This window comes from Micropterus dolomieu, linkage group LG04, assembly GCF_021292245.1.
Source record: "Micropterus dolomieu isolate WLL.071019.BEF.003 ecotype Adirondacks linkage group LG04, ASM2129224v1, whole genome shotgun sequence".
NCBI classification, from domain to species: Eukaryota; Metazoa; Chordata; class Actinopteri; order Centrarchiformes; family Centrarchidae; genus Micropterus; species Micropterus dolomieu.
The window spans coordinates 12165303-12177612 of NC_060153.1; the positions used below are offsets into that span (position 1 = coordinate 12165303).

The 12310-nt window shown below is 39.1% G+C and overlaps 1 protein-coding gene across 1 annotated transcript in view; it reads right to left on the minus strand.

The window, feature by feature from the left end:
- Positions 1-11263, minus strand: part of ugt8 (UDP glycosyltransferase 8) — a 17592-nt gene extending 6329 nt beyond the window's left edge. Inside the window, exons 1-2 of the mRNA XM_046047479.1 lie at positions 10433-11263; positions 4104-4246 (exon numbers count right to left, since the gene is read on the minus strand). Of these exons, the coding sequence (XP_045903435.1) occupies positions 4104-4246; positions 10433-11263 (974 nt within the window). The remainder of the gene's footprint in view (positions 1-4103; positions 4247-10432) is intronic.
- Positions 11264-12310: the final 1047 nt, after the last annotated feature.

Consider the following 12310-nt stretch of genomic DNA (forward strand, 5'->3'; position numbering starts at 1 on the left):
AAAAGAAAACATACAACATGTCTCTGCCATTAAATTGTTTCCTACCCAGAAGTTATTGTAAACAAACACTGTCATTGGTTCTAAACATTACAGGCTAACTACAAGATGAATTGTATTCAATTTACCCTGCATTCATGTGCTGTTGGAATAAATAGAAAAATGTGTTCCCGACTGGGAAAATTAACTTGAATGCCCCCTCAAGTCGGAACAACAACTCAGAAAGTCTGTGAAACTTTTGGTACACGACTTGTCTAGCTGAAGTCATATTATGCAGAAACATGGCGGATGAAAGTAAATACTTTTTATTAACTAACATAGTGCACATCCATTTTTTGATCACATGTAAACTGTAATATGGTATTAGATTGTAACCATTAGTTGCCCAGTTAGAATGGCCTAGATTTGTTATTTAAGCATAAACCATGATAACAAGTCATGTAAAGCAATATTTTAGCGGTGTTAGGGAATGTACTGGTAAAGCAACAAATCTGGGACAAAATCACTAAAATAAAAGCTTAAAACTGTTTCAGCATACTTGGATAGCAACATCACATATGTAACATCCCATCACCCAGACGCTACAGAAAAGAGTTGTTTCCAAATTACAACTTAAAGCTCTTGAACACACCGAAGTCGTAAGAATGACTTCCTGACTTGGGAAATCCGAGGAACACATGAACGCAGCATAACTGACATTGTCCCTTCCAGTCATTAGTCAGATTTGTGACCAAACAAAATGTTTACACACATCCTTTTCCTACTCTTTAAATACCATTGTTGGAGCATTATCTCTCATGTATGTAAAGTAACTATATAGCTACAGCTCGCTAGCTGCCAGTTGGCTTAGTTTAGCACACAGACAGGAAGGAGGGGGAGACAGCTAGCCTGGCTCTGACCACAGGTAACGAAATCTACCTACCAGCACCTCTGAAGCTCACTAATTAACATTTGTTTAATCTATGCAAAAACTGCAGGGTAAACATGACACGTCACAGTGTTATGGTGGGTTGTGCCATTTCTTGATCGGGCATAGTAACCAGGATTCACAGCTGCCTCTGGCAATGTCATGGACACCAGAAGACTCCAGGAAGTTACTAAGAAGAAAGCAAATCAGTGTATTTGTATTCTAAAATGTTCAACTATTCTTTTTATTTAGTTTTTCTGCAATCAGTTTACTGCTTATTATCTAATACCGTTTTCAGTTTCACAATAGCTTCCACTAAATAATTCAGGCTGAGTCCAGTATTGAACCTTTACTGTTTAGCATGCTACACAGCGTGCACCCGTACATGCACGGTGAAGGCAGAAGATGTGATGTATAGTGTGTACAAGAGACACTATATATATATATATATATATATATATATATATATATATATATATAAGAAGGCTAAATAAATCAATCGAGTCTAACATTTAAACGATAATGCAGAAAACGAACAAAGGGAAATTCAATGTTTATCTCTTTCTTTTCCGTAAAAATAAGCAAGGAAGGGCTTCACTTGTTCAATCACCGACATTTAGGTTTTAACCTTTTTTCTTCTACAGGTGGTAGTGTACAGTATGGTGTGTATGTTTCTTGGTGTCTGTGGTTGTGTGTGAGGAAACATTTTTCAAACAAATGCAGCACACGATACGTATGCATGCTGCATTATGACCCCCATCCATCCATCTCTGTCTTCCCTCCCTAACTCTTTCATCTCTCTTTCTTTCTTCAACAATGCGCCAATTCACTGTCCTGCCAATCAAAGCCTACATTCATGCAGCCAATTATCAATGACATGATTCATTTGGCCTGGTCCCCCTGTTCCTCTCATCAGTCCTCTTCGTTTTCCATCCTCTAAGTTTGGAAGAGCCACTGAAAACCAGATTACCATTCAATGTTACATGCTTACATGAGGCTCCTGCCTATAACTAGAAACTTCAGATTAATTGTCTCACTGCACATGTAGACTTGTAGATCAGATAGCTACATGTGAAGCATCATTGTCTGATATCTCACTGTAAAATGGACAGTGCTGCAGAACAGAGAAATGCGTTTAATTTGCCTTTGTCAGTTTACACATAAAATGACAAATTATCAGACATCATTACTTACACGTGTTGCATGTCAAGGCAAATTGTGCACCCATCATTACAACATACAATATTTTTTAGCACAGATTTCCACTGACACTGCAACCACAGTCTGATCCTCTTAGATCACACCAGGGAGCTCCTTGTCTGATCTCCAGCCACTAAACCTCATTGAGTTTTCCAACCCTCAAAAATTCTATCATATAGTGAGTGTCTGTTGTTGAACCCTGCGCATAGCATGCCACAGTAAGCTGCTAAGGGTGTTGCACGGCATATCTGCTTTCCCTCCAGTTCTATGCACCACCTAATGCTTCATGTTCTCTTTGTAAATCTGCCAATATTGCAGACACTCAAAAAGATGAGGTGCAGACAACCGAGGAAGATAAGCAGTCATACATTAAACTACTCCTGTGATGTTGAAGGTAAATCCATGTAAATACCATAGGAACAGTTCAAGTGTGTGACTATTTTGCTTTGGTTGCGTAAGAGGGGTCATATTCCACCTCAGCTTCACTATTCACTATATACTATACTCTCTCTTAGCTCTCCAATGGCAGGTTGATATTCCAGTTATTGTAAGTCAACAGATTTGCTACCTAATTGAGTAAGTCTGTGTCACCTTTACAATACATATTCAATTTCCTCCTTTATGTTTCCTGAAAAGAAAAGTACAAAAGTGTCTTTAATTCTTTGTTCTGGCTGTCATATCCTCACACTTCTCCAACTAACATAATCCCTCTGAGGTCTCTTTCGCAGGTCAGAAGTGGTTTATCTAATACCTGGTAACTTCGAAGTTAATTTTAGCACTTCTTGCTGTTGGTTATTTGCCTAGAGTGTGGTCTAGAAATGTTTATAAACTAATGCACTCATTAATATTCACAGAGATTAAGTTTAGCTGAAAGTTTTTAAAAAACAGACCTTTAAATGATTAAAAGGCACACTTGTCACACACATAAGCAGAAGAAAATACAATGAAACAATTTGATACTATCAACAACAATTAATGGTTACAATATACTACTAAAATTAATCAACAACCTAACCATCTCCATTTAGTCAATCAAAACACATATTTTGAATTTGTAACCGCAGTGCTTATAATGGATTGGACATGAAATCTTTGATCCAAATAACAATAAAAACAACATATTTTACAACTGTAATTATCTGGCACAGACATACCTAATGAAAGGTTACTTGACCATTATGTCAATTATGACATCATTGTAAATTGTCTAGTGTGTTTGTATAAGTGAAGATACTTGCACCAATCACCAACCTCTGCACACACAGGCACATGTTCAAACATTAACCCAGCTACACCATATGACCATCTAGATAAACCTATAGAAATAAATTCTATAGTCTGATAAGGACTGTACAAACTCAACTCAGATAGTTAGAAACTGAGTGAGAATGTGATCAATGAATCACAAACTATGTAAGTAAATTTACTGAGATAAGAGTTAAGGATTAACACGTTCATGGATGGCGTTTTACAGCACAGTGAAACTTTCACCTTTCTCATGGCTGCAGCAAGTGACCTACAATGTCACTGGTCACAGCAACACATACCACATGGCATGTGCATGTAGGTATTTGTCTGCATGTTTAAAGCAAGTCTTTTCTTCATTAAAATGTGAAGCGTCATTCATTTCTGTCTTGAGTTTTCATGATAAGAGAACAAAGTCTCTTAAGTGTCAGGATCCACTAATCAATGCTGTCTGATAAATGGATAACCTCAGATAACACGCTGAAGTGAATGAGAGGTGGGAATATGGACATGGGTCTCAAGACAGAGAGCAACAGTGTGTTGCCTTTATGTTAAGATGTGTTATTGAACACAAGTAGTACAGCTGATCATCAGGGTCTGTAAAAACTATGAATGAAATTTCTGACGTACACACGCCAAGTTCTCTGACATCCAAATTCCCCTGAAATCTGAGTGGAGAAAAGTCAGTATCTTGAGGCTCAAATCCTGTTCACATCTGTCACAGTGACAGCTGTGAGAAAGACAGATACTTTACCTCCAGACGACACGCTGGGGCAACCTGGCGAGGGCTCCTGCCAGTTTGTGAGCAATGTCCTGGGAAAGGTACTTGACCCCAGCTCCAAATGACACAACCACAAAGCCATGCTCTGCTGTGTCATTCACCCATACCTCAAAATCCTGTGGGAAGATGAAAGACAGACAATGAGAGCTAAAAAAAAAATGTTGCCTATGCCCAACATATTTAAAATAATACAAAGCACACTGCTATGTTTTGTGCTGGAGCTGTATTTTCCTCCCTTTCTTGGTTTGGTTTTATGGTTTACATAGTAGATTCATTGATGTGTACTGCAAGCATTCAAATGACCCAAATTGCACTTGTCAGATACGCCATCTGATATTATTTTTACCACATGAAATCAATCACAGACCTGATATGAGCATAGTTGTTGGTGTCTTTATTGCTTTATAGCCAGACCTACATGATTAATGGATTAATGATTTGTTGATTTAATGTTTATGTTCACATTCATGTTCTGAATGATAAATAGGGTTGGAAATAAATTTGGATGATTTAATGTAATTTGAACAACAGGCGATTAAACTAAGGGACTCAGACTATACAACACTTAACAAGTGCAATTGCTAGTTATAGAGCAGCAGAAACAGGTAGTAAAAATATTTCCATGTACACTACTCATATTCAAAACCAGGAAACTTTTGACATAAAAAATATTTACAGTAGAAGTTTATCAAGCAAGGCACAGAATGTATAATGCATGAAGCTTTTAAATATATGTAAGTTAATGCCTCAGAACTGCAAGTAAGGAAGTGCTGAGGTTGCATTTTGCAGTTTGATGCCCAGTGTTGCATTATACATCATCATGAACAATGTTAATATTCCACAAAACTACTAATTAAAATGTTTAATGTGACATTTTACATCCGTATGGCCTTATTTCATCCCACTGCGTATGTGTGGAATTAGAATTTCCCGTTTTTGACCCATAAAGTAAGTTGAGCCACAATAGACAAAAGTACTGAGAACACTGATGTCTACAGCATCTTTTTGGGCCAGACTTTCTACAAAGCACTGGTTTTGTACAAAATGACAACAGTGTGGATTACATTGATAAAATCAGTGAATATAAAAATGGAAACCACACAAATGCTGGTCTACTTTGGGGACAGCAATACAATCTACTTTATTCTATCTACGGGGGAATCTAAACACTGTAAAACTGCACAAAAGTCAATGGAGCAGCCTGCCATCAGATAGCTACATAAAAAGTAGGCTACAGTGCTAGTCTAGTCTAAAACATTATCATGTAATCTATACACTGACATCAATTCCACCCAAATCACAACAAACATATTTCGTTTTGTAGCCTTCGTGGTAGCCATGCATTTAGACAGTTTCGGTTTTGTGATATCTGAGGTTTCTGCTGCCAACTCATTACAATAGAGGAAAGGAATGTCTTTTGTAATGTTCAAAGAATACAAACAACAGTTCCTGAACGCATGAGACCTGTTCTGGTTTTACTTTAATCCACTTTACCAGGTAAAACTTCTTTTTGGAACAGGCAGCAAAGTAGGACTGCATTATATAGGCCTATTTATAATGCGATGTAGCAGTGTTTCCACTGGTCACCACTAAAGGGTTAACGTTACATTACTTTAGTCAGTCACACAGTGTGTAGGTAGGCCTATGCTCAGGTTGCAGTATAATAGTTACCCAGACAGCAAGACTACATTGAATAAATATTGATTTTCCATCTGAATCATCAGAATGGTTGAGATTGAAATCTCAACCCTAAATAAATGTTGAATCAATATTGCAATACTGATGAAAAACAACCATGTATGAGCGTAACATTGGAATAATATTGATTTATAGTTGCCCCGATTATACTTGATTAAGCATTGATTTGCAGTTGACTGGGTAATAACAACAATGTTGAAAAATCATCTATTTACAGTTGACCAAATGACATGATATTGAAAAGCCATTGAATTATAGTTGACCGGGAAACATGATTGAAAAGTAACTGAATTATAGTCAACCGGGAAATATGATTGAAAAGTCATCTATTTATAGTTGACTGGGAAATTATGTGATATTGAAAAGCAATTGATTTATAGTTGACTGGGAAACATGATTGAAAAGTCATTGAATTATAGTTGACCGGAAAACATGATTGAAAAGTCATTGAATTATTGTTGACCGGGAAACATGATTGAAAAGCCATGGATTTATAGTTGACCGGGAAACATGATTGAGAAATCATTGAATTATAGTTGACCGGGAAACATGATTGACAAATTATTGAATTATAGTTGACCGAGAAACATGATTGAAAAATCATCTATTTATAGTTGACCGGGAAATGACGTGATATTGAAAAGCCATGGATTTATAGTTGACCGGTAAATACTGTATGATTGAAAAGTCAATGCAGTATTATTGACCAGGAGACCATCGCTTGGGGGATCAATGTTCCTGAACCCCACACATCTCACAATTCCACATCAGGTAAGCACATATTTATTTATCTAATGTTTAACTGTACCAAATTTGTAGACATTTATCGTTTATTGACATTGTCTAACATTATATGCAGTCATAGACTATGTACAAGTGTTTCAATACCATTTTATACTAACAAATAGCACAATATCCAAGCTCCATCGTATTAGGATAAGTTACTTCGCTAGTATAAATTTTTGTTTTATCACCAGAAGATAATATCCTGTACAGGACTGTAAATTATGTTAAGAACTGTATTTTATCTTTGCTCGGATTTTGACTGCTTTGCGAAATATATGCACACCTTTCTCATGCTCGTAACTGATCCTAGCTAATGCCCCTGTCATTTAACTTTAAATAAGCCAGCTAACTTGATACATCTGTCAGTCTTCTACAACTTTCAGATTCAATCTATGACTGCATTTAATGTTTGACAATTTAAATAACATTAAACTATAAACGTCAATGGATTCCACCACAGCCAGGTAGTCTACATCTACAATAAACTGGCAAATTGGTAACATTAGTGAATTCAAGTAAGTTAACTGTTATATATATAATATAGCGCCAATTCAGCCGATTGACATTGTTCATCTTCACATCCTTTTCACTACTGAAAGTTGTTTTGTTTGTATGTTTTCTGTTATAGATGCCCTGACTGAACCAATGGGGACAGAAGTCTTTGACTTTGCCCAGGCAGCACAAAAATGGCTTCCTATGCTCCAGACCTGATGGGTGGACAGAGCAGAACAGGAGTAGTGAACAATTTTTTTTATTCCATAAATAAACTTGTATTTTTTATCTGATTAAATTGTCCGTTGTCATTTATACATTTTTAATATATCATAGTCTCTTTTCTGTGGTTTAATATTGGTTGAAATAACATTGAAGTCACGGTGATTTTTAGTTAGCTATGATTTCAACGTTGTTTCAGTATTAAAAAAGGGTGCAAAATGATGATGAATCAACATCACAGTCTGATGTTGATTCAATGAAATTAGCGTTGAGAGCAGAATGCTGATTCAACATAGTTTCAACGTCATTTCAATAGTAATATTGGTTGAAATATCATTGAAGTCAAGTTGATTGTTAGTTAGGCTATCATTTCAACGTTGTTTCAATAGTAATACTGGTTAAAATAATAATAGGCCTACTGAAAGGCTGTCTCTATTGTGATCTTGGCGTCAAGACTGTGATAAGCCAACTTAACAGATACGTGACACTGATGTTTTTTTCGCGGTGGCTGGGTAAAATCACAAGAGAAAACGCGATCAATCACTCTGATTAGCTCTGATTAGCCTACTCTACCGGCGGCTTCCAGCTCCGCACCTCCGAAACGTTATTTGTTATCTGTGATAACTTGCCTTCAGTTTTACAGTTATTTTAACATACTTTAGCTTGCCTTGTCGCTGCTAATTTCAGCTTTTCAGAGTACAAGAGTCGGTACAAGAAGACGCCGTGGTAACGTTACTATAATAAACTTTTTGTTTATTATCTGTGGCAGTAAACACACCACACAACCTGTTATCTTGGATCATGAAGTCGGTGTAGTACGGTTCTCCCAACATTCGAAGTCGGAAATCCGACTTAAGGGGGCATTCCCTTTAAATTTTCCGACTTTGAACTCGGAAATTCCGACTTCCCATGTCAAATGGAACACACCAGAAGACGTGAGTTAGACAGGTTGCCCGTCGCCATCTTGTTTTTCTTGCGGTCATAAGTGACCATATTTGGACGACAGGGTGGAGCTGGGGAGGGACAGGGCTTACGCAGAGCAACACCTGACAGGTCACTGTGGTAGTGACTAGTCAATCACAAGGTAGACATGCCCTAAAGCATATATTGCTTTATCATCTCTTTTACTATAAATGGGACCATCATTTATAAATTAAACATTATGCTATATCGAAGAAGACCTGAAACTAGCGTCTGGGACCATAAGCACATTAATGAAAAAGAGGTTTACTTAAGTGATAAAATCAAGTAAGAAGTATAGTGTTATGGCCTATGGCTAATGGCCATTATAAAGAATGCACGTTTAAGGCACTTCCGCAATGCTTTTCACACCCAGAGGTTCCAGCCTGTGTATATTGTGGCATGTTCTACAAATATAGATATTATTTACAAGACCAGCCCAGCCTTGGTGGTAACATTTAGGCAGCAGTGCGTGAAGATATATGGACCAACAGTGGATGAGGGGGAATCAGGGAGCAAGTGGAGGGCAAGTGGAGGGGAGGAGGCTAATGGTCCAGCTGCGGCAGCTATGGCCGGCCCTGGCACAGTGAAACCTCAGGGGCACACTGGGCTCTACTGTCCCTACAACGCAGCCTCAGTGACCCTATAAAAGAGTCTCAGTGTCCCCAGACCTCTGCCCAGAACAATGGCCTCGTTCTCCCTCCAATTCCATTATAACTCCCTCCGCACAACACGGCACAATGCTCCCTATTGGCTGGAGTGGCATTGCAAACCCCCCCCCGCAATAGATGCCGAAGGCCCGCGCTCTCAGCATCGGAACGCTGGACTAACCCTCGTCACCAACCGCCTCTTCCCTCCATGACTCCCCTCCCTCTCTGCTCAAAATCTACTGAATCCATTCAACCCAAACCCATTCTAACCCCAGCATCGTCTATAAAGGATCGCTTTGTAGCAGAATGTGATAATAAGAGATGCAAAGTGATAGGACAGACAATGGGTACCAGCAAGGGTAGACACAAAAAATACTGGAACTCGGTCACATTGTTAAAACAGGAGAAGGAAGATAATACGAATAGAAGAGAAACCAGAGAAGGAAAGGCTGTCAATAAATGAATAGAGGTGTGTGTGTGTGTGTATGTTGTGCATGTGAATTGACAAAGAGCTTCATCAAAAGTGGTGCCCTGATTCTACCCATCAACAACACTTTTCTTTTGAATGGGACACAAGAGATGAGAGCATCAACTGCTTTTGCAAAAAAGAAAAAAAAGTTCAAGACAGCTTTTGAATAATTCACTGACCTTTGTCAATAAATACAGTTACAAAGAATAACTACAAAGAACATTGATAGAGTTATGCAAAATAATAAAACAAAGAAAGCAACATGCTCTTCCTGTTTCATTTATATTAAATCTCTTGAAACTCTTTAGGGTGCACACACAGAACACATGCTGAGAAAAGCAGTGTCTGAAACAATCATGCGTGTTGCTGGATTGTGGCTAATGGTATAACAACAACAACAACAACAATAATAATAATAAGAATAATAAGAATAATGAAATGCAAAGAAAAAAGGATAAACTACTCCCAAGTCAGAGTGAAGCGTAACAATATGGCTTTTCATCCTGCCCTGAAGCCATACATTTGCAAAATGTCATAGTCAAATTCGTGTATCATCCATTTGCAGTTGTGTTTTCTCAGAGCCCTCATTTTATGTTCAGCACTCACAGTAGGCCGTAAAGACACTACATGTGGACACATTGTTGATTAAATTTGATCTAGAAATGAATAAGACCATCCATCCCTCCATCGTCAACCGCTTATCCTGCGTACAGGGTTGCGGGATGAATAAGATCCTTTCTCAATTTAAATGAGTGTTAAATTATCAGACACTAGGACACTGACTCCGCAGTAGGGCTGGACTTCCAAAAAATCTACTAACTTAACACAATATGAGTGATATAAAATTACATACACAGTGAAAGGGATCAGCCACTCCTGCTCTCCAAGGACTAGGACACACAGATTCTCCTAAGTGAAGCACAGCATAAGCCCTCTTGTACATGACACCACACAAAACCTTTTTGTCTGCCTTTGTAAATCTCTTCATGTGCTTGTCAGCTGACTGTGTGTCTCTCATTACTGACCTGTGGCAGTGGGTTGGGGGGCTTGGTAAGGATACCTCCTATGTACACCACATGTGGCAGGGTGGGCCTGGGGAACTCCAGAGCCATGTCAGTGCATAGCATCCACAACCGGCTACCTTGCACCAAGTCAGCCATGGCTACTTGAGGCTTCACTCCGTGTTTCTTCATAATCCGGTCATACTTGGGTAATGCAATATAATGGACTCCAAAGCGTTGCACCAGGTAAACAGCTGTGTTGGTGATCCTCTGGACCAGAGACATGCGGTCTGTCAGCAATGAGTTGAATTCGGGTACATATGAAAGTGGGGCCGGGGCACCCGCCTCTGCAGGGTACCACAGGCCTGTGCTGAACACAGCATATTGCACACCCAGGATATGAGCGATCACAAAACCACACATCTCATTGGGGTCCACCAGCAGAAGGTCAAACTTGGCCTCCTTGAGGCGGGTCATTACCTCAGCATTGCCAACGACAGCATCACAGTTCTGAGAGTAGTGGTCAAGAATGTCAAACAGTTCCAGAAATGTCAGGCGGCCTGAGAAGATGTTACTGACTTTGGACTGGAGGAAATTGTCAGCCGTGCTACTGTTAAAGATCCCTGGGTAGTGCTGTAAGTGGTAGTGAGGGGAAGGGGGCACCTCACGACCCTCTGAAATTAGAAAATGGGTTTCGTGGCCCTCCTGGCGCAGAGCCGTTGCCAGCGTCTTGAAGATGTAGAGGTGTGATTCAAACATGATGGGTGGCACCACGATCACTTTGGCGGCCCATGATGCACTGGGGCTCCAGGCGAGGAGGCCAAGGAGAAGTAGTAGTGATGAGGGTAGCAACATGGCTGAAATTATGAAGAAATGAACAAAGTTAACGGCTGACATCAAAATAAAAAACGGGATAGTCATCAAAAAGCAATGCCATAACACGGATTAATAAATGTTGCTCAACAGGTATAGAAACATCCTAGATTAATATTGGGCTAGGGAAATTAATCATATATACATTCTACATTCAATACTGAGAATTATTTGTACAGTTTGTCTTCCATCTTCAGAGATGAGCCTTATATTAAACCACAGGTCAGAAAGGTGTCTAACCATGACACCAAAAAAGGTAGAAAAGCTTCATTCGCCCTCACTCTATTCACAGTCGTCACGGACATGGCATGGGTAGCACCAACGTCATTCTAAACCTCCGGCCGCTCTATTCACAAACAAACACAATGAGCCATTATCATGCCACCATGTCACAGCCTGTGGCCTATAGGCCTGCACTCATTCTCCCTCTCATTTGGATAAATGATCAACACTGGAAACCCCTTCATAGAGAGCCATAAGTTGTCCAGGTTTTCCTAATCTACAATGACTAACCCATGCTCTCCTTCCACAGGGTGTTACGCCTCAAGGAATGCGCCAACCTTTGAAGGGATATGTATAAATGACACTCCATGAGCAATAGAGTGATTGTGGCTTTGGACTGGGACATACAGAAGCTAAGCAAGCAATGAAAGCGAATAAAAAAAGGTTCCCTTGAGTTCTTGTGTAGCAAAACGAGTAGTCAAGATTTTTCACTTGATGCAAACACAATGTGGCAGCAGATGAATAAATTCTTGAACGATTTACATGATTTGTGTAGCTTACCACCTCCATCTTGGAGATATCATACTGCTATTTGAATATTGGACCACAATGTAGACTATCAGTTCAACATAGACGAGGCCAAAATAAAATGATATACAAGGGCTTGTAAGGAAGCATCTTGCATTACTGTTATGCATAGTGTGTAATCCAATTCACTGCTACACCTAGTTAAGCAAATGAATAAAATGGGACAGGGCTTAAATCCAACCTGGTCAACTGGGTGTTCCCTGTGTGGAGTTTAAATGT